Genomic DNA, 23,682 nt, shown 5'->3' with positions numbered 1-23,682 from the left:
ATCCCGGCTCCTCTACTTGTCTGCTGTGTGACTGAGGGCAAGTCACTTAACTACTCTGTGCATCAGTTACCTCATATGTAAAATGGAGACTGAGAATGGGAGCCCTGTGTGGAACAGGTACTGTGTCCAACTTGATTATCTTGTATCTACAAAGTAAGCGCTTAACAAATATCATGGTTATTGCCTAATCTGTAAAGTGATTGACTGTGAGCCCATATGGGATGTGATCTCTGTCCTGCCTGATTATTTTGTATCTACCCCAGTGTTCAGTACAGTGCCTGGCACATAATAAGTGCTTAAAAATACCAGAGAGAAGAAGAAGAGTAAGATACTAAACTCTAAAATAAGATATATTCCATTGCATCTGTAGAAGGTGGATGTGGGGAGGAGGCTGTCAGGACCCTAATATATCCGCCTAGTATTTTAATATAGGGTGGGGGCAGATCTCAACGCCAACTGCCCCTCTCCTGCACTGAGGGGTGAGAAAGGATGAGAAAGCCTTTCTACTGTTTGGCTTTTCAGTTTAAGGAAATAACTACTGAAAGGGAGTGGAGTGTGGATCTTGAAAGGAAGAAGAAATGGATGTTAGACTGTTCCCAAGGGACTTTTCCCAGCTATCCTATAATGGTAAGAGTTTTATGTCAGATTTGTTCACTCCAGGAGCACCTGGGTTCTCCTAATGCATTTCCAACTGCACAATTAAGGACAAATAGAGGTTAGGCGCCTGATCTCCTCTGTTCACGGGGTAACCTGCATATTGCCTAAGAAGTGAAACTCGATTCTATTTGGGATTGCAGAGAAATGTTATCAAGGGGGTGATCTATTTTTTTCAAATAAATTACAATAGGTTAATGACAATTATGTAGCATGGTAATCAGGAACCCGTGAGATGTGTGATGTTGATCTGGATTGGCATAAAAAATGCTAAATAATTACAACTCTGAATTTTCTCATGTTCATTCACCAAAGTGTGATCTTTCCCACCTACTAAGATCTCTGGGTGCATGAATCACTAATTATTGCAGTAATCCCAGGAGATGCACCTCTCTATAAAGAGATACAACCAGCAGCAAAGAGCAAATGGTAGAAACACATTTATGGAGAAATGTGTCAGTTTCAGTGGAGGTTTTCATCTCAACTTGGAAATTATGGTGATTGGAGTAAGTTAAAGCTTTGCTAAGGATTGTTCATTCCTTCTTAATAGGGTAGGAAAAACTCTTAAGTGGTGGGACCAATTTAATTTGTTCTTTAATTCTTATTATTCCTAAGGAGTGTGTGTGTGTGTGATCATAAAAGATCAGCCTCTGTGTTCCTTTGATGTTTACATAGTTATTGATTTTACAGGATTTCTAAGCTTAAATGTTGGCTATCTATGGCCCAGATTTAACGCTTTCTCCAGGAGAGGTTTTTGAGAGTAATTTTAGACAATCCTTTGATTTAAGTTAAATGTAAAGTGAGATCTGTTTGATATGTGCATTACCAATTTTGAAACAGTTGTCGATAACTAGAATGTCAGTAGGCAAATCCCAGATGTTATCTTTGGAAATCTATGCAAATTAGTGTATGGGTAGAATTTGTACAGAATTATTAAAAGAAAGGTACCTGTGACTTTGGGATACTTTTTATGTGAATGAAAGACTGTCGAATGCTGGAAGGTACGGTGAGTACATAAATTAGGGTATATGTATATTCACTGGATTATGGGAGAGAGAAATCAATAGCCACAATGTAGCTATAAAAAAAATTCCCACACCACAGAATGTGTAGGTTCCTCTGAATTGAGAATTGTTGACATTGAAACTGTTTAGTAAAGCCTTTTTTGAAGATGGTGGGGTGCAGAAATCCAGTAGAATTTTATGTATGTTTTTCTTTTACATTTATGGTTTCCAGATATGGATTTCTCCATTTCCTCTTGTTTTCTTCCAAAGACTTAAGTCTTCGGTTAAAAAGGAATCCCTGGAATAAAAGTTGACTTTAGTAAATTATATCAAAAATTCACTGTAAAAAATTATTGTTTTCCAGCTATGAAGATATCATTAAGCATATGCCAAGTAATCAGCACACAACTGTAATAGATTCATGAAGGAAAGGCGTTTTCTAATCGTATTCAATGGTGTTTTTCCCAAGACAGCAACAGCTTTTATAAAATGATGGTTATATCTCCTCATTATAGAATCTAATCTTCCCAGAAGACATTCAGCAGCTGCAGAACCCTAGCATCTTTTAGTTGTAAATTGTTTTTATTATTTATCCTCATTTAACTAAAAAAGAAAGGGCCATCAGATGATTTAACAAGACAAGAATTTAGTGGTTTTAACATGTGACAGAAAACAATTACTACCCTACACATTGATCTCATAAGGTTTTTCTTCAAAAGCAATTGAGTCTTTTCATTTGTGCTCAGACCATAGAAGTTTTAGTTGGATTGTGCAAAGAAATGGGGATTATTCCTTCAATCATACTTATTGAGCGCTTACTGTGTGCAGAGCAGTGTACTAAGCTCTTGGAAATTACAATACAGCAATTAAGAGAGAAAATCCCTGCCCACAGTGAGCTTGGCTGCTGTACATCCCAACAGGGAGTATTTACTTTTTTATCAACAAACTTCTTCTAGAAGAGGTAAGAGAATGCAAAGTTAGGTGAATAAGAAAAATACCAACTCAGGTTCACAGGACAAACATTATCCCAAACTAGACATTTCTGGGGAGAATCACTGGACAAGAATATTTTCTAGAACACTAGATATTCTTATTTTCTGCAGTCCATCACTGTACTAATATGTGCTTGGCAACAGCATGAATTTTTAAGTTTTTGAGAAGCGAGTACATCCAATGTCAGAATATTTGGAGGAATTGAAAAGAAAATGGTACTAAGGAGTCCAGCAAAATATACAGCCACATATGCTTGAACAATATGGGAACTACCAATACATTGTATAAGCAGAATATGAAAGTTGAGAGATGTATGTTTCAGCAAGGTGAATTTGTGTAATTTGCTTGTTTACTTAGGTTTTCTTTATGCATATCTGAGCTAAGAATTTGTCATTATTGACACAGTTTCTTGGTGCACTGGTCCAAAACCCATAAATAATTCCCCCACCTTTGACCGTAAATATCTTTAGGGATTAACAGCCACCCAAACCCAATTAAGTGAATATTTTATTTATTTCCATTTTAAGTTCTGTCTCTTCCCCCACACTATTCCCTGAAATTGAAATTAAGGGTTTAAGTCTTTCTATTTCTCTGTAGCTTGAGGTCCTGCTTTCCTTTTAGACAAAAATATAATCTTCGGCTGCACAGTAAAAAACTCTAGTTCTAGTTCTGTAGTATTCAAATAAAGCTATTTATGCTTATAGTGCCTCCTGTAGATGTCCACCTCACTTCCAACGGCAAACACTAGTTTACATTTTAATGAACCTCTACTTGTAATTAATTGATCAATTTAACTCAGATGCCTCTTTCCCTCAGTTCTATTGTGAACAAAACAAATATGAAACTTATAATAATGAACTATCTCCATCTTGTTTATATCAATTGTGATTCAGAGTCTTAGTGAAAATGTCAATTTCTAAAACAAGAGTAGAGATGCTTTATGAACAGGGAACATGTCTGCTAATTCTGTTACATTTTACTCTCCTGAGCACTTAATCCAGTGCTCTGCACATAGCAAGCTTTCAATACATATCACTGATTGATTTACACATATAACCTACTATATTAATGCATCAAGAGTCTGAAGCAGGAGGAGATTAAGGAAAGAACCAGGTTTATGAAGTTTGAAGTTTCACCCTGGTCCTCCATGCTTTTCCTCCTCGAGCTCCCCTAACTAGATGTGTATACCAGTAGTCTCTCTCTACCCTTGATGTGGCTTCTGTGGCAATTCTCCCCACTCTCTCTTCTCACCTTCTTTTGCCAGTGCCCTTAGATCATCCTTGGAAATTAGTCACAGAGAGACCTAAAGGAAGATCAAACAGTTGGTCAATCAGTGGCTTATTGTGTGCCGAGCACTAGGAAAGTACAATAGAACAGAGTTGGTAGACACAATCCTTTTTCACAAGGAGTTTACAGTCTAGAGAATAATCTCATCTAAACTGGGGCTGTTCTTTGAGTTATTCACTCAAGAAAATGTGAGTTTATAGGGAAACACCAAGTGAGTTTTTTAGATACATAGAGGAGCCTTCTGATGTATCATTATATTTCTACTGGATGAAGGGCTTGTTTAAATATTGTTTGATTGAAAGTTATTTTAGTGTGGGCATTAAGACCCAAACTATAACTGGATTGTGCTTGGGGCCCAACTTCTTTGGCCTCTCTCCAAAGCAGAGTTGCCTTCTTGATTTATAAATCAGCATCCTGTTGGTTCAGTTTAGGGGAAAAGGCCTGTAAAATGTAATCCCCATCTGTAAAATGGAGATTAAGACTGTTAGCCCCATGTGGGACAGAAACTGTATCCAATCTGATTAGCTAGTATCTAACCCAGCACTTAAAACAGTGTTGGACACATAGTTAGCTCTTAATAAATACCGTCATCATCATCATCAACATAAATGAGCCCTATCACTTTCACTTCACTTCCATAAACATTCGTGGTTTTGGTCATCCCTTCGGTCCACCCTGGCAACTGTGCTTGGTTAAACTAATGTCTAGACCCTGCCAAGAGAGTATCTCTGAACTCTGTCTTGGGGTGACCACCAAATCAAGGTCCTGGAAAGCTAGAACCTTGCATATAGTATTTTGTTTACTTAAAAAGGAATAAGGATCAGTTCCAAGAGCTTATGCGACACTTGAAGCTTAGCTTTATGGGACTTTGTAGTATCAAGAAAACTCTGCTCTCTGATGTTGCTCCCACTGAAGGTGTTGTGTAGGAGGAAGGTGTATGAAAACTTTGCAAGACCAGTACCTATGTCAGGAATGGCAGGTTGGGTTCTAGATATTGTTCATTTCTTCAGCATCTGGCTAAAGATCCCTTTTGCAGACTCTCATTCTGCCCTTTATTCTTTTACATGCCTCAACTTGACAGTCTGGAGGCAGGGAATAGACCCCTTCATTAATTTGAGCACAGATTTGCCAGGCTCTTTTGAAAGTGTCAGCCCAGGTTTTCAGTCTGATTGCAGGGCAAGCATGTGGGAACAGAGCACAAAATCCCGGTTCTGCCTTTGAATAGCTGTGCGATCATTGGTCTGATTATTGCCTCATCTGAATAATGGGCTAAGCAAATGATTTCTTTCCCCTATACCCCCTCCCCCAGAGGGAACTTGTGGGAGTTAATTAATGTTTTCAGAGTGCTTTGAGATCCAGAGATGAAAGAAGTTATAAAAGCAGAAAGTATTATTATGTTGAGACCAGTTATAATCTCTCATTTAATATTGGAAATTGTTTAGAGCTGAAATGCTGAATCGTGAAAGTGAAAATGCCAAAACGTTACATTTCCTTTAATTAAGTTGAGTTTTTGTTTCAACACAGTGATAAGTTTATTTCTAAAATTAAGTCAAGACCTCTATGAATGGATGAATCAGTGCATTCTCAATTTCCAGCTGCGACCCAGAAATTTTAGTCACCATCACAGAAGCAAATCCATTCCTAATACTAAATGAGGGAAATTTCATTCTCCATATGAGTCTCTAGCTCATATGATCCCCTCATGGGAAATCCACATCACATCGTGAGGATGCCCCAAAGCTGTTTGAACTTGGACTTCAAAGTGAGTCTGGGTGGTTTCAGAATGGTGTTTCTGATTCTAATACTGGTGGCCAAAAGGGCTGAGTCTCTGAGAGCTATTTAGAGGTGGCGGCTAAGGAAGGAGGTTTAAAAATGCTCTCTTGCCCCTTTTCTTTCTTTTTTTAGCTCGGGCATTTGCTTTCCTAATGCTCGACAAATCCTCACCTCTCTGACTGGCAGAGGTAACAGTGCTGTTGCTTCTAAAGTCCTAGGACAGATTTTTAAGCCTTTATGTCTTGTGAATACCCTGTTGGTTCCCCAGAGGGATCAGTGTGTGTTTGATCTGTTTTTATTCTATCTACCCTGCACTTAGTACAGTGATTTGCACATCATAAGCAGTCAATAAATTGATTGAATATTATTATTGAGAATTTTTTTAGGAGCTTAAAAGAATAAACTTTTGTCTTGTAATGTCAAGAACTTTTAGCCCAATCTTTTTCCTCTTCTCTTAGTATACTTAGTTTAGGTCTCCAACTGCACAAAACAGTTTGGCCTCAGATTTCAGGGCCAGGTACTTTAAATGCTATCCAAGGACCCCAGTTCACCTTGCCATATTCACACAGATTCCCTTCCTATCTACCATACAACCTCATCAACACCTTCCCTTTGCTTGATACAATGCTCTGCATGCAGTAAGTGCTCAATGCGTACATTGATTTGATTGATAAAATCAAAGTCATCAGGCATGAACTTTCCAAAATCTCCCCTCAACTTTCTCCTGCCGCTTACTCAAATTTCTCCTGTTTCCCCAGATATTTCCCAAAAGCAAGTCTCCTGTCTGTTGCTGTGTCTCTGACCTCATCCCACTGGTTCGTATTCCCCTTCCCTTCCTCACTGCTCACTGCTACTGTCAACCTTTAGCTCCCCCATGACTTTTTCTCCTCTGCCTTATAAGATTGCTAAGCCTCCCCCTCACAAATTCTATAAAACTCTCTCTAGCTTCCAGTCTCCCCTCCCCAGCAAAGTTCTTGTCCCAATCTAGAGTTCTCTTTCCTAGCCAAGCTCACAAAATAGATTGTATATGCACACTCCCTTCATTTCCTCTCTTCTCAGTCCACTATAGTCCGGCTTGGACCCCTTCACTCCACAAAGACTGTGCTCTCAAAGGTGACCAGTGACCTCCTTGTAGCAAATTCCAAAAAGCCATACTCTGTCTTGATCCTCCTAAACCTCTCAGTTGCTTTTAGAACTATGGACTACACCATTCTCTTTGAAACACTATCATAACTGTTATGATATATCATATCATATAACCACTCCCCCCCTTTTAGACTTTGAGCCTGTTGTTGGACAGGGATTGTCTCTATCGGTTGCCCAATTGTACATTCCAAGCACTTAGTATAATGCTCTGCACACAATAAGTGCTCAGTAAATATGATTGACTGAATGAATATCTTGGTTTGAACAGTGCTAACCTGGCTCTTCTCCCATCTTTCTCTGTTTCATTCATTGGCTCTTTTGGTGTTTTTTTTCCTGCTTCTTATTGTGCACATTCCCCAAGGCTCTTTCTACTCTTCTCACTCTATACTCACTCTCATTTACTCACAAGTCTTCAACTTCCTTCTCTAGATATAGGACTGACAAATCTAAGTCCTCACCTCTCAACTAATCTGCAATCCTGCAACTCCTCTTGCCTCCAGGACATCCCCACTTGGATGTCCCACTGGCCTCTTCCATTTAACAGGTCTAAAAATTAACTTCTCAATTTACTACTCCTGACTTTCCTTTCTCAATCAATAGCACTACCATCGCTCCCTGCCTCCAAAGGCTTTAAACTTGATCTCTTCATCGACCACTTCCTCTTTTTTTAATAAATTGTGAGCCCACTGAGAAACAGGGATCATTTCTAATTCCCACCTGTGTATTCTTTCCCAGCAATTAGTATAGTGCTCTGTACATAGTAAACATTTAATAAATACCCTTACTACTTCTATTACTCCTGCAAAATCTCACTGGTTTGTCCTTCACATCTACCAGGTCCACCCCTTCCTCTCTCCCTAAAAGGTAATATATCAGTCCATCAGCCTTTACTTCTTTATCTATGTATGATCAATTTTGCTATCAAATATTTATTCTTCTTATTAAATTTGTGAGTATTTTTAGATCTGAATCACCTGTTCAAGTATAAGCTTCCTGTGGGCATGGAACTCATCTCATGCTTCTGTTGCACTTTTCCCAAATGCTTACTTTGGTATATTGCACCTAGTGGGTACTCAAGAAATTCCTTTACTACTACTGCTAATAATAATATTGGTATTTGTTAAGCACTTACTCTGTTCCAAGCACTGTTCTAAGTGCTGGGGAGGATATACAAGGTAATCAGTTTGTCCCACGTGGGGCTCACAGTCTTAAACCCCATTTTACAGATGAGGGAACTGGGCACAGAGAAGTTAAGTGACTTGCCCAAAGTCACACAGCTGATAAGTGGTGGAGCAGGGATTAGAACCCCTGACCTCTGACTCCCAAGCCCATGCTCTTTCCTTTGAGCCATGCTGCAGCCCTGGTCATATCACATGGCTAATCTGTTACCAGCCTCCTCTCTGGTCTCCCTATCTCCAGTTTTCCCCCTTTCAGTCTATACTATGTGTTGCTGCCCACATTATCTACTTGAAGCCCCCATCGCAAAACCTCCCATTGACTTCTTGTGTCCCTTCACATCAAGGAAAAACTCCTAGTAATCATGTGTCTAGGCTTTCCAACAACTTGTCTCACCTTATCTCTCTGCTCTCTTCACCTCTTATTTTCCATCTCTCTCTCTTCATTCCTAATAAGCTTACCTTCTAACTACCCGACTCTCGACTCTCCTGCCTCTGCCATCTCGATCACCCTGTTCTCTAAACAGACAGACCAGACCTCTCCCAACATTCAAAGCCCTCCTAAGATACTACCTCCTCCAACAAGCCTTTCCCAATTAATTTCCAGTACTCTAACTCATATAAATCCATCATAAACTTAGTAGTAGATGCAATAGTATTTATCAAGTGCTTACTGTGTGCAGAAATAAGCACTGGGGGAGAATACACAGGTGGGAATGCAATGTCTCTATATGTACATATTCTCCATACTCTTCTTTGTACATGGATTAAAATGTACATTTTGTTATTAATTATCTATTTGTAAGTATTTTTAGGCCTGTCTTCCCCATTAGAATATAAATTCCTCATTTGCAGGGAACACTTTGTTTTGCTTTTCCCAAGTGTGGAGTTCAGTTCAGCGTACTCAGTGAGCACTCAATAAATGCTGCAGTTACTATTACTGGCAGTACCATTACTAAATGTCGAGTAGTGCCCAAGGGCCCATTGCAGAAGAGGGATCCAAAATTTACTCCTAATCAACCCATGCTTTCCTCTTCCCAGCACTTTAAGTATTGACTTTCTAACCCTCCAGAGCCTGAGACACTGGCAAATCAGGGGAATAGACTTGTAAGATCCCCCTCTAAACTCTAAGCTTCTTGTGGGCAGGGAACGTGCTGGCCTAATCTGTTTTACCGTACTCTCCCTAGTGCTTAGTACAGTGCTCTGCACACAGTAAGCATTAAGTAAATATGACTGATTGACTGAGAGCATATGCTTAACAGGAGCTAAGGATTATTTGCATTCTTGTTGCCGTGCTATCCCCCAACTAAAATAAAACAGGCACAGGCAGATCATGACTCTCTGCCTCTTCCAGGAATTGAAACATGACTTATCCTTGCCAGACAATTTCTCTCCTCAATTATAAAAGAAAGACTAGGCTGAATGTGCTGTACCTCTGAAAACTTTGCGTTTATCTGCTGCCTGCATAATGTATTTCACTGTGCGCTGAGAAAACATGTCTCTTATGTTATCTAATTGTTTCCTGACACATTTAGCAACATTTCACACTCTTTAAAGTGACATTAACATTGCTGACAGAGGAGGTGCTTTCATTAGTCTGGCTTTGAATTGTAGCCAAGACACACGGCAGATCTTCAAGCAGGCTCATAAAAAGGAGAGGAAAGTATTATTTATGGAAATAGGGATTTGGCCAAAATTTCTCTGTTGGTACATGTTAATTTGCAGGCTTTAGTCAATTTGTTCTTTAAATTTCTTATGGGAAAGGATCCTTGGCCAACACTCTTACTACAGTGGGCATGGGTTAATTAATCAATTAATGATATTTATTGAGCTCTTGCTCTTTGCGGAGCACTCTAGTAAGCATTTGAGAGAATACATTAAAGTAGACACAATCCCTGACCTCAAGGATTTTACAGTCTAGGGGGAATCATCCAAAATACTCCCAAGATGTTCTGATTTACTCTGTTCATCTGTTCATCCCACATTTAACCAAAACCTGTGCTATTTTGTACACACATCTATCATTTATCCATCACGGAACTGGATAAACTGTTTTAAATGTGTACATTACTGGCTTGATTCCATGCCTTTAATATCTAGGAAATTCTTTCTCCCCTTATCCTCCTTTAACAAGTTCTCTTCCCCACAGATCTTTTTCATTTCTCTGGTTGTCTACATTTACACTTGTTTCCTCCAGTGAACATTTTAAGTGAATCATTCAAAAACACTGTGCTAAAAGAGGTTCCTTCTACCAAATATTTTTACCTCCACAAAGAAAATTCTGACACATACTTTTTTGGTTCTGCAGCCCCAGAACAACAAGATGAATTTTCATTAGGGTCAAGAAGTTAATGGATGGATTCTTTCTTAGTTGGGATGTGAAGAATGGGGCCTCAGAAAGCCTGGTTGTAAATAAAGGCACATTTGCCAGGACAAAATCCATACAATCCTTTCTGACCTTTGTATGAATTTTATCAGATAATAGAATAGCCAGATTAATAGAGCTAGAGTAATAGAGTAATAAAGTCTCCAAGGTAGAGGGTACTGAGAAATTATCTGTTTAAGCCCTGATCTAGGAAGGTAAAAGCCTAAAATAATCTGGAATGGATATTTGTATGTTTGTTTTTTAAGATCCAGGAATAGAGAAGCAGTGTGGCTCAGTGGAAAGAGCCCAGGCTTGGGAGTCAGAGGTCATGGGTTCGAATTCCAGCTCTGCCACTTGTCAGCTGGGTGACTGTGGGCAAGTCACTTAACTTCTCTGGGCCTCAGTTACCTCATCTGTAAAATGGGGATTAAGACTGTGAGCCTCACGAGGGATGACCTGGTTACTCTCTGTCGAGCCCAGCGCTTACAACAGTGCTCTGCACATAATAAGCGCTTAACATATACCATCATTATTATTATTATTATTAATGGAGATTTTCCTTAGTCCTCCAGCACATAATCACCTTTTACCTTCAAGAAATGATTTCTTAGAATTAACAAAATTCTCTTGTGCAGTTGGCTATTTTCCTCAATTCAGTTAAGTTCTCTTTTGCTATTTGTCACTGAATTACCATATTGGCAAGGCCCTCCTTTGAACCCACCTCTTGAAAGACGATTTCCCAGACTGGTTCAGGTGGAGTCGCTCCTTTTCTGTTTCTCCTCCTCATTGGTTCAATGTCCGGGCACCAGACATCACTGACAGTAAAGGGAATTTGGGAGTCTAGGAAGTATAGGAAGTACAACAGAAACACATCAGTTTGGTCTGAAGAATAATTCCATGCTGCCTCCACACCTGTGTAAGCAGTGCTGAAAGTTAAAATATATATATATATAATGTCAATGCCGTGAGCCCCTGCTACATGCTATTTTCTTGGGCTTTTGGTCCAGAATTGTTGCCTTCCAATAATTTAAACAAAAAACTGCTTTGAGATTTGAAACATTTCCTTTGTCCGAGAGCCATAAGTCGCAAAGGCCTCAAACTTATCAGCTCAGGCCCAGCCCAGCATAAGAAACCTGGAGAATTTTTTACGTTTTCAAATATGTATGTCCCCAAAGGCACTCTGTTTGTGGTCATTGAGTATATATGAATTGGAGAAGTAGAACCATAACAAAGAGTAAACCTCCATCTCACCATTTTCCACTGCCATATGCTCTGCTGGATCACTCTGTGCTGTATTGTGGTGCTTTGATATATTCATGATTTTGGCCCTCACACTGCCCTGAGCCCTCTGGAGTCTTATAAAAGGAAGAAGAAAAGCTGCTCCTCTGACTTTTTTCCTACGGGGATCTTCAAAAAGTCCTTTTGAGATTGAGGGTGTCCATGTTCCTCACAGGAAACTTCTCCACTGAAAGGGCATATGGAGCTCTCCCTAGGAGAAAAATGGAAAGTATAGAAGACAACACACCAGATACGAATCCACCCCTCCCCTTTTCTCTTCAGCATCTTCCCTGCCACTCTTTAACTTTTAGAGGTTTGTGAAGTGACTTTGCTTGTGTTTTGGAATTCTCAGTGGGCCATCTTGACCTTGATGGAAGTAAAGTGGTCACATTTTCACATGGATAAGCTGTTTTTCAAGAGTTTCCCCAACTCAAGCGACACCAATGCATTTTCATTCCCGAGGACAGGCACTCTTTCCTCATTTATTTATTTTTTTGAGAGAATGGTGACCGAGTACAACTCTATACTGTAGACAGACATATTTGGCATTTCTAAATCAGTCTCTACTCTTAGAGTATAAGCTGCCTTTGGACAAGGAGTATGTCTTGTGACTATGATGAATCTTCCAAGCACTTAGTACAGTGCACTGCAGTAATAATAATAATAATAATAATGATAATTGTGGTATTTGTTAAGTGTGTACTATGTGCCGAGCACTGTGCTAAGCGCTGGGGGAGATAGAGGGTAATGAGGTTGTCCCACGTGGGGCTCACAGTCTTCACCCCCATTTTACAGATTAGGGAACTGAGGCACCGAGAAGTGAAATGACTCACCCAAAGTCATACAGCTGACAGATGGCAGACGGGGGATTAAAGCCCATGACCTCTGACTCCTAAACCCGGGCTCTTGCCACTGAGCCACACTGCTTCTCTAGTAGTAGTGGGCAGTGGTAGTAGAAGAAGTAATGTGGCCAGGAGAAAGAGCACACACCTATGAGTGAGAGGATCTAGGTTCTTATTCTGGCTATGCCACTTGCCTCCTGTTCAGCCTTGGGCAGGTCACTTAATTTTCTGTGCCTCAGTTTCCTCATCTGCAAAATGGATATTCAATAGCTGTTCTCCCTTCTATTTAGACTGCCAGTCTGATGAGGGACAAGGGGTGTGTCTGACCTGATTACCTTGTATCTACCGCAGTGCTTAGCACAGAGTAGTGCTTGGCACAGAGTAAGCACTAAAAAATACGGCCATTATTATATTTAGTAGTAGTAATAATGATCATAATAATGATGGTATTTGTTAAGTTCTTACTATGTGTCAAGTCCTATCCTAAGCATGAGGGTAGATACCAGATGATCAGGTAACACAGTCCCTGTCCCACATGGAACTCACAATCTGAGTAGGAGGGAGTAGGATTTAATCCCCATTTTATAGATGAGGAAGCTGAGGCTCAGAGAAATTGTGACTTGCCCAAGGATAATAATAATAATAATAATGTTGGTATTTGTTAAGCACTTACTATGTGCCGAGCACTGTTCTAAGAGCTGGGGTAGATACAGAGTAATCAGGTTGTCCCACGTGAGGCTCACAGTCTTAATACGCATTTTACAGATGAGGGAACTGAGGCCCAGAGAAGTTAAGTGACTTGCCCACAGTCACCCAGCTGACAAGTGGCAGAGCCAGAATTTGAACCCATGACCTCTGACTCCCAAGCCCGGGATCTTTCCACTGAGCCATGCCGCTTAAGAACCTAGATCCTCTCACTCCCAGGTCCATGTGCTTTCCACTAGGCCATACTGCTAAATTATAGTTTCTATTGAGTGCATTAGATTTAGGAGGGAGGGAGTTCTAAGTTGGGAGAATAGCAAGAATAGGGGTTTGGAAGTAGGAAAGTTGAAGTTGAGAAAGAGTTAGGAAGTTAGATCCCATTGGATTTGTCTATATGGATATTGAAGAGTGCTTCTTCAGTGGAACGAAGCAGTCAAAAGCCTGATTTTAATAAGTAAAGAAGAGAGTTGGTGGAGAGGACTATAATGCAGTGGGTGCAAATGAGTCATTCCAAGATTTTGGATAGGAAAGGGAGGAGGGATGTGGGCAGTAGCTGGAGGGGAATGTGGGGTTGGTAGAGACAAGTTTGGGCCTATTTGTGGGGCACTCATTAAATACCTTCTGTCCATGTCTTTTTTCACCTCCAGAAATAAACTCAGAGTATTCTAAGCCAAAGCTTGTGGTTCAACCTCGTATGTTGCTGGCATTTATGGTTGCTGGCTTCATACATTTATGGACATTTTTAATTTTTATGAACTAAGGAGACCATTGAAGTGCATTTTCCTACATCTAGTTGCACCTTTATGCCTATCTCTTAGACAATATCTATGCTCCATCAATCATCCAGATTGTTTGCTTTAGCTACATAACTGATTATATCTTCCATACAAATTTGAATTCCCTTGGTGTTTGGAACAAACAATTCATTCATTTCAAGAAAATATGGAAATTTTTGTAAGTTCATATCCCTTTTATGCAGCTATAGTTTTATTGGAATGTGCAAGTTCTTGAAAAACCACACAGGGTAGAAGTAGTATAGATATTTAATCTGAATTCAGATCCACTCAAGAAGCAAAATGATATAGGACTAGAAGTACTACCCTATGAAAACTGGCACTCTCTGGCATTTTGATTGCCATCCACACTAGAGACAAATCATGCAAGAGCCAGTTTGTGGGGTGAAACTTAAGTTTTTAAGCATGGGTCAGAAAAAGACAGATTTTTCCCTAACACTAAAACCAGTTGTTAACTTGAAATGCAATGAAGTGGAGAAGTTGGACTTTAAAATGACCGCATCCAGATAATGAGCTATTTTCTAGCTTATTAATGCAACACAGATGTGGGTTGTATCTGAAACTCCTACACATGTGTCAGAATCTCCTGAGTTTCTCACCAACTAGGGAGAAAGTCAATATAGTGAAGCTGAAGGAAAGAGCTGCAGAAGCCAGGAAGAGGCCCAGTCTTGGGAAACTAGGGGAAATCAGCTCCACTGACCTTCCTTTGGTTCCCTACCAGTGCTCTCTTCCTGGCCCAGCAGGAGAGTCATGGGGAAGTTGAAAGAGCTAAGCTCACCATGGCTAAGATTTTATCAGACTTCAATACCTCCTCCTCTAAGTCTTACTAAGCAGGGTCACTCCAGTGGTTGGCCTGCCACTGTTCTTCCTTGAGACCAGCACATTTTGATGGGGCCATAGGTCTAGTTAATATTAAAATGGCACAGGTCAACTAGTTGGCTGGGGGATCATCGAGCTTTTAGGTTACATATTAAACTAAGTTTGATTATGTTTCCTCTTTTTTTCCATCTAATTGAGGGGGGTTTTTTGCCATATTCTCTCCTCACCTTTGGGAAATGCACATTCACATTTTTTTTTTGTTGCCATTGGTTTTAATGCTGACACTGTTCTGGGAAGCATCAGAACTCTTATTAGCACCACTACTGAGAGTCAGTCTAGCCCAAGCGATTTTCCAAGAAATAGGAACTAATTGTATTTGGTCTTCAGAGCAAAGACCATATAATAAATTCCAGCTTTTGCCACTGTATTTTGGAATTTGTTTACATCTAGGCAGATGGTCTCTGTCAGTTGATATAGTCATGGGAAAAGAATGAGCATAATTGAACAGAATCATAGCAAGTTCAGTACCTGAAAACATTTTTGGAGGGATGGATACGTAGGCTGAGAGATATCCCAATTAACAGAAAGTTCCATAGAGCAGAAATTAGAGATTGCAAACATGCTATTTTCTGAAATTGAGTACCAGGGAAATCTCAGGAATCACACTTCCCTGTGACAATATTTTGCTTGGTACCTCCAGTTCACCCGGTGTTTTAATTGCATTATAACTGCACTTGCAGTGCCGGTATTGTATAAATTAAAAAGCAATTCTGTCTGTACTCTATGAAGTGAATTCATTCTTCACAAAATTTGAAAAAGTTCATGTAAAGAACAATTTCACGGCAACTATCATATCAGGCTCTTCGAAAATTGTACTTGTACTTCAGTTCCACCTCAGTCACCTAGAAGAATTTTAAAAATTGGCTTCCAGCCATCCCTGTTCTACAACTTCAAGTCTGTTAAATCCCAATAGAATGAACTTTACAGTCTTTTGAATGAAGTTAAATCAGATTCCAACCATATAGCACTGTCAAGTAGATGTTGCCTCTATTCCAGCACTGTTTTAGTGGCTCTGCCTCCCCTGTGTTCTATTTGATTTTAGTGGCAGTGAAGGAAAAGGTTGGTAATGTTTCTGTGAACAATTTCATAGACTGCAGAAAAGAATGGCATTTAAATGGACTCAAAATGTTCATTTTAGAATTCATTTTTAAGTAACAGAAAATGTCTTGGTCAAGGTTGGGCTCAGAATTGAGTCCTCTCCTATCCACCTTTTCCTCAGCCTCACCAGCCTTACCAAGTAATTTAGTAGTGACCCTGCAGTACTATTTTTTGAAGACCTCGCAGACATCGAGAAGGTATTTCATCATGAAATAATCATAATAGTTCATATTATATCCCTATTCTTCCTTTTATTCCCACTATTTGGAAATCATTGCTATGATCTATCTGGAGAGAATTCCTAGAGATTGTGAACTCCTGGAGGACAGTGATCATATATCTTGTGTCTGATGTATATCTTGCGTCTTATGTACTCGCAAGCATTTAGTATAGTTTTGTAGCGGTAACTGCTCAGGAAATATATTTGATGACAATGATGATGACCTTCTGGTTTTCTGTGCAAAAGTGCATTCTTTGGCCACTTAGAGCAGAAGCAACAGATTGTTGTACATCTTTTTAAATATTTGTTTTATAAATATTGTCTCATTTGAAAAAGTTTCATTTCCACATCTTTTTAAGGGCATATAAATTAGTTAGAGTGTAAGCTCTTGGTGGGCAGAGTAGATGTCACGCCTCTGCTTTGCTCTACTATTTGTACTATTAGTACTAATTGTTACTATTACTCATAGAACAAAACTGCAGGACATTGCAACATCTGCAGGACATTACAGTGTAGCTCTTTGAAATTATCTTTTTCCTCATGAAATGACCCAAACCTGAAGCTATGCTCCTTCAGCCTAGGGGGAAAAAAAGAGTTCATAATCACTGAGTGTCAAGGAAGATTCTGAAATGATCCTGAGAGAGGTCGGTAGGGGACAGAGTGATCTCCATCAGCTCTGTCACTGCCCAGATGTTTGGCACAGTAATGGCTTTTAGTCCTTCTTCGGTTGGACATGAGCCTAGAGATTGCTGCAGTGGATGACGGCTTTATAGAGACTCCAAAACAAATAAATAACTAGATGAGTGAATTTTTTTTGAGATTTGCAGTCAAGACTGCTATGACCTTCTCACATAATTTGGCTCCAGGAGGAGTCAGCTCTGTGAAAATCGAAACAAAAAATGCTCCTGAAATGAGAGGAAAATAACCCTATACTACCCTCTCAGGATCACACATGGAGAGTTTCCAGTACTCTACCAGTCTCGACTACAGGAGGGAAAGGCAAGCAGAGGCATATCCACTCCATTACTAGCTTGGGCAGTGGCTAGTGAGTGGAAGGCCATCTGCTACAAGTCAAAACTCACCTGTGCTGGGCAGCAGTGGCATGGGAGAGAGTCGAGGGCAGAGGCTCATTTACTGCATGGAAGGAGGCAATGGTAAACTACTTCTGTATTTTTACCAAGAAAACTCTATGGATCCATTACCAGAATGATTGCAGATGGAAGTTGGGTGTTCTGGGAGAAGTGTGTCCATGGCGTTGCTATGGGTCGGTCATGACTCGACAGCATAAGACAACAATGACAAAATCTATCCTGGGATTAGGGGGACAGCAACCACTCCTGCCATTCAGAGAGGCTACCCCAGGGAGGTCCTTTCTGTGGCTGAGGGGTCACTCCTCTCTGTGGGTGTTGACCATGGAGCACGTATGTTTCAGAGGAACAGCCTTATGGAAAAGACGCATTAGTGATGACACTGTTGGAAACTCTTAAACCCAGGCCTAAATTCCTCCATACTTATTATGTGGTCCCAACTCTCCTCACCAGGGCACCAAAAACCCTCACAGATACCAGATAATGAGACAGACACAAAAGACACCATGTGTTATCCCGGAGCAGCAACCTAGTAACCTCGGAACTCAGTAGCAGGAGCCAGAATAGAGGGAATCTGGGTGCTGAAAATAAAATTACTGGATGAAAAAGCACCCAGTGGTATAACCACACTAGGCAGGGGACAAATCTAATGAAAACTGCACTTTTCAGTATAGAACTGCATAATTAACCAGAGAAGCAGGGTGGCTCAGTGGAAAGAGCCCAGGCTTGGGAGTCAGAGGTCATGGGTTTGAATCCTGGCTCTGCCACTTGTCAGCTGTGTGACTTTGGGCAAGTCACTTAACTTCTCTGGGCCTCAGTTACCTCATCTGTAAAATGGGGATTAAGACTGTGAGCCTCACGTGTGACAATCTGATTACCCTGTATCTACCCCAGCACTTAGAACAGTGCTCTGTATATAGTAAGCGCTTAACAAATACCAACGTTATTATTATCCTTACTGTTGAACACATTTTTTTTTCAGGTGAACGTGCACAGGGGAATTGGCTCCACAATGGCATTTTTGAGCACTGTGATTAGCAGTATTCTGAATTCTAACCTGTGTTTTGCTCACCAATCTGATAATGTTTTGTATAATATTATATCATTACATTCATTGCTGACCTCTGATCCCTCTGTCCTCTTTCTCAGGTCGTCCCATTCCACCTACATCCTCGTCTAGCCTTCTTCCATCTGCCCAGCTGCCTAGCTCCCATAATCCTCCACCCGTTAGCTGCCAGATGCCATTGCTAGACAGCAATACCTCCCATCAAATCATGGACACCAACCCCGATGAAGAGTTCTCCCCTAACTCATATCTACTCAGAGCATGTTCAGGGCCACAGCAAGCATCCAGCAGTGGTAAGGAAATAGCGAATGCATGAAGTTTGGATGGGTAATCCTTTGTGTACATGTGTTGATTTTAAAGTACCATGATGACTCTGAGTTTTGACAATGAGAAAAAAAGGATAAAAATATGGGAAATATGTGTAATTTTTTCATCAGAGAATATCAGATGTTATTTCCTTCATTTCCTTTGAATACTCATTTTTTGTTGTTGTTGATTTAAAGTATATGAAACCTATCAGTAAGCTTGTTGTGGGAGGGGAAGTGTCTACCAACTCTGTTATGTTGTCCTCTCCCAAAGCTTAAGTACAGTGCTGTGCATACAGTAAGCACTCAGCATGGCCTAGTGGATAGAACATGGGCTTGGGAGTCAGAAGGACCTGGGTTCTAATCCCGATTCTACCACTAGTCTGCTGGGTGACCTTGGGCAAGTCACTTCACTCTCTGTGCCTTAGTTACCTCATCTGTAAAAGAGGGATTGAAACTGTGAGCCCTATGTAGGAAAGGGACTGTGCCCAACCTGATTAGCTTATATCTACCTCTACCCAAGCACTTACTACAGAGCCTGGCACGTAGTAAGCGCTTAACAAATACCACAGTTATCATTATTAGTATTAAGAAGTACTAATGATTGATTGATCAGTGCACCTCTAGTACAGACACTGGAGAGTAAGACATATCTATTTTAGCTATACTTTGGTTTCTTACCTGTCTCCAGGAAGGTGGAGCCCACCTAGGTGGCTTAGATCTTGCTTAGGAAAGAATTCTGTCACATAAAGACCCCAGGGAAATTGGTAGAAAAACTGGCTATTTGAAACTTGGCCTGGATCACAGTGGTATTGTTGATAACCCTAATCCCTAGGCAGTGCTTAGAGGTCCTGATTGTATATGAAGTTCCTGAGCCCATCAGGATAGGTCAGTCCAGACAGCTTCTCTCTGTTGAGACATCTTGTGTTCATCGGTAAAAAAAAGGGTCAGAAGGAATCCTAAATTCTATTGCATTATCCAATCCAGATCCTCAAAACCAAAAGATTATTATTAGCATCACAATTATTAATGTATTAATTATTAATTGTTATTAAGAAAAATGATCATTTGGGTATTTGTTAAGCACTTACTGTGTGCAAAGCACTGTGCTAAGGGCTGGACTAAATACAGGATAATCAGATCATATGCAGTCCCTGCCCCATGAGAGGCTCCGAATGTAAAGTGGGAGAGGACAGCTATGGATGAGGAAGTTGAAGAATTGAGAAGTTAAGCGACTTATTCTGGTCAGCTAGCAGGTAAGTGGCGAAGCTGGGATTAGAAGCTATATCTCCTGGCTCCCAAGTCCTGTGTTTTTTTCCGGTATCCCATGGTGCTTCTCTTAATTAATTTTGAGCCCCCCAGTGTGAGGCTGCAGAAAACAAGTTGCTCCTGGAATACAGCCCAGCCTTTAACAAACTCTTAGCTAAGTGATGCACATTTCTGAATGGATTGGCTCTCTGCCCCAGGTGCATTCTCTTAGGAGGGTTCCAAGGGAGTAGATCTCATTCTCATTTCCACCCTAAGAGGCAGATAGAGCTATTCCAAGGAATTGTCTAATGCGGGAGGACAAGATTGAGATGGTAAAGGCCTTTCATCAGAACACTACGTAAGAAATGAGTTCAGCAAAAACAAAATGCCCATAATTCTGTGGTTTCTGAGTTTGATCCACTCTTCAAGACTGAAGATGTGCCCTTTGAATCCTTCCTCTCCTCTAGAGCCTGTTCTAGGTGTGACCAGTTTAGGGGTAATGTGGGGTGGTGTTAGTAACGTGACCCAATGCAATTGCTCTTGTTGCGGAAGATAGTGCTCTAATGCAGTGGGAGAGTGGGTGCTGTTGCGGCCTCAACCTCTTCAGTTCGCAGCGCTCTCTCCAGAGCTGGATGAGATGGATATTTCTGGGCAAGGTGTGTAGCCACTTCTGGAGCTCCATTGCCTTCTCAGTAGCCAGCCCTAATATATTTAGTAAACTCATATTCCTAAAATAAAAAAAAATTACCTAATCAAATCTCTCATCAAATGAGCAATCCATTGTTGATATTATGAAGGCCTTTAATCTACCATAAATCTTTATTAGAACTCATCAGAGCTTCTAGTTTGAGAGAAATGTGATTATAGCACTCTTAAAATGACATTACATCATTGGGGTGATTGGTTTATCATTTGGAGAAGAGACATCAATCATAACTAGCATAACCACACAGTAAATGAATTCAACCTTTCTACCATGGAACAATGACACTGTAATTGCTCAAAATCAGGCTTAAAATGAAATCGGAAAATGCTTTTTCTTCAAATATGATGTTAACTTAATGGAATATATTATGAAAAATCATGTTTGAGGAAATTCTATATAATTAAAAATATGTGGAAATAGGTTCCTTTTTTCTCTCATTAGAACCTGATTTCCGTGGCAGAACCACTTTTGTGCTGCAGAGATTATGTTGCATTTAATTGAACTATCCCTGCTTATGTTTTTCTGCTTTTTATTTCTTTCTATGCAATTGTGATGCATATTGTATTATGAAGGACAAGAGGCTCTTGAAATGAGGTGCACCTGCTGATAGCTTTTTAAAAACAGACAATTATTACAGAGAAAATGAGACTTTAAAAAGCTACACTCTCATGCATATAAAGATAACGGAATGACGATGATTTCCAGCACATCTCTCTACACAATCTAGAATTCTTCCTTATAGATGACATTAGGAGCAGACACATTTTCTCAGCCTGTGTGTACACTTATGCATAGTTTGGGCTTGTTTATTACCTTTGTGCCTAATCAAAACATCATTTAGATCCAGAAAACTGCAAACTGACCACACCAGCCACATATCAACAGTCCTTACATCTTAAACAGAATCACTCCGTCTTACAAAAACAAATTTGTTCTGCTCATTGAAGATTTGAATTTATTTCAGCTTCAAAACTGAAAAGATTTGGGTGAATTTGTCCATATTCATCCCAAATAAGAATCATGCACACAAATTTTGTTCCAATGGATTAAAGGCCCTGTTCTTTCGATGGATTTGAAACGTACCTGAAAGCTCATTTTAAATCCAGTCAGCATGCTGTCGTTCTGAAAGCTTGGTTCTTTCTTCGTTTATATGAAGACAAATGTGGAGCCTCTTTGTTTTCTGCATAATGAGTTTAGGGTACAGGGTAAACTGGACAGCTTATCAAGATCAAATCTCTTAATTTCACCGGTCTTTAAAAACTAATCGGAAAGGAGGTAAATGGAGTTTGTTTGCCGCTGGCCTGTGTGTCAGTTGGATATTCTGAATCACACTGGACAGGACAAGATTTCCTTTTCCAAAGCTGCTGGGGAACAAATTTCTGGAGATCTGTATTTGGCTCAGATGTGATGATGATAATGATGATGATGGTATTTGTTAAGCACTTACTATGTGTCCAGCATTGTTTTAAGCCCTGGGGTAGATACAAACTAATCAGATTGGATAAAATCCATATCACTCATGGGTCTGTCTCATCCCCACTTTAAAGATGAAGTAACTGAAGCCCAAAAGTCAAGTGACTGCCAAGTTCACACAGCAGACAAGTGCTGGAGCTGGGATTAGAACCCAGGTCCTTCTGACTCCCAAACATGTGCTTTGTTCATTAGGCACGCTCCTTCTCTTGTTTTGGAACTTCTATATTTGCGCAGTGTCTAGTCAGTGACCTTTGCCGCTTTGGACGTTATGAGTGTGCAGTCGACATGGGCCCCAGTGAATCTTTTTCATATTTGAATGTGAAATGCCCTCACAATTCACCCTTAATTAATAAGCAAGTTGTTCAGGTTCTGCTGCTGTTATTACTATTATTATTTGACATGTATTAAGCACCAAGTGGTCTAGGTACTGCATCTTTACATGTGTCAGAGTTCTTGACCTACAAAGCTCTTCTCTATAAGATAGAAAAGAAAGGTTTTTTTCCCCCAACATAAAAAAGCTAAACAGAAACACACAAGACCACACCTACGCTATTCTACATGTACAGGGGTCATTATTGCTCGGGAGTACAGCCTTTTCACCTCTAACTCCAAACCCCTCTAACCTCAGCATCCTCTGGTCCTGCCACTGGTTAGTCACTAGTGAGAAATTTGAGATTATATTGCTGCACCTCCCCTGGAGCAGCCCTGTCAGAGACAGGCGTCAGGGTGAGTGGATCATTCTGCACCATGACCTTCTACAGGGGCGGGTGAGCCACACAGACGTTGCCTGTATCCAGCAGCATAATTTTCAACTGCATGAAATAACTCATCTGAAAAAAGTGGAATCCCACAGCAGTGGTAATGGAGTCCCCTGCAGTTGGGAGAGTAACTACCTCCCACTGAATTGGAATAGAATTTGCTGCTTCTATCAGTCACCCGGCAGAAAATAAAGCCGCAGCGACAGTACAGTTCTTACTCCTTGACTTACTTTTTCCTAAGAAGGATTGAGTTTTAGTTATTTAGGAGTTTATCTAGAAGAGTTTGGGTTTCTCAGTAGGTAGCCCTTTCATATCTTTTCGAGAAGGGCATTTGTTTAAGCCAAAGATAAGAAACGGATGCCAGCATATCCACCCCAGCATGGAGGCTGCATTGCCAGAGGAACTCTCCTACTCCACCAATCCAACTTTGATACTGAAGGCATTAGGGATCCCCTGGCACTGGTAAAAATACAGTGCAATGACCAATTGGAAATGAAAATAAAAGATGAAATAATCTCCTTGGAAACAGATTGTACCACATCAGTACATCACTAAGGAGCGCCCTCCCCAAAGGTTCCTTCTTAAAGATAGTAAAATCTGGCTCTGTGTTTGGTTGTAAAGAGGGACTGTACACTCCCAATGAGGGATGGAAGAGGTGGGGTTGAGGCATAAAATCAGGCCTGCAAAAGGAGGCCCCAGCGACATCCAGGACTTGGAGATCAATGGACAATTCTCTGGGAATCTTTGCCCCAACACTGACACAGGCAATAATCCAGGGCGTGGAAGAATTACAGTTAGGTTACAACTTTTAGTGAAGTGTATTTTCTT

General features: G+C 40.4%; 1 protein-coding gene and 1 non-coding gene across 8 annotated transcripts in view; both read left to right on the top strand.

Annotated features, from left to right (window-relative positions):
• TENM2 (teneurin transmembrane protein 2) overlaps nt 1-23,682 on the top strand; it is a 1,066,718-nt gene that overhangs the window by 698,549 nt on the left and 344,487 nt on the right. For all 7 annotated transcript variants that reach the window (XM_039910127.1, XM_039910126.1, XM_039910125.1 and 4 more), the window contains one exon: nt 18,448-18,657. In XM_039910127.1, the coding sequence (XP_039766061.1) occupies nt 18,448-18,657 (210 nt within the window). The remainder of the gene's footprint in view (nt 1-18,447; nt 18,658-23,682) is intronic.
• LOC114807108 lies at nt 17,145-17,282 on the top strand. Its single transcript, XR_003755161.1, has one exon. It is a non-coding gene; the product is annotated as a small nucleolar RNA SNORA7 (small nucleolar RNA).

This window comes from Ornithorhynchus anatinus, chromosome X1 (assembly GCF_004115215.2).
Source record: "Ornithorhynchus anatinus isolate Pmale09 chromosome X1, mOrnAna1.pri.v4, whole genome shotgun sequence".
Taxonomy (NCBI): domain Eukaryota; kingdom Metazoa; phylum Chordata; class Mammalia; order Monotremata; family Ornithorhynchidae; genus Ornithorhynchus; species Ornithorhynchus anatinus.
The sequence above is the reverse complement of the archived record's forward strand: the minus strand, read 5'-3'. Positions and strand labels throughout refer to the sequence as shown.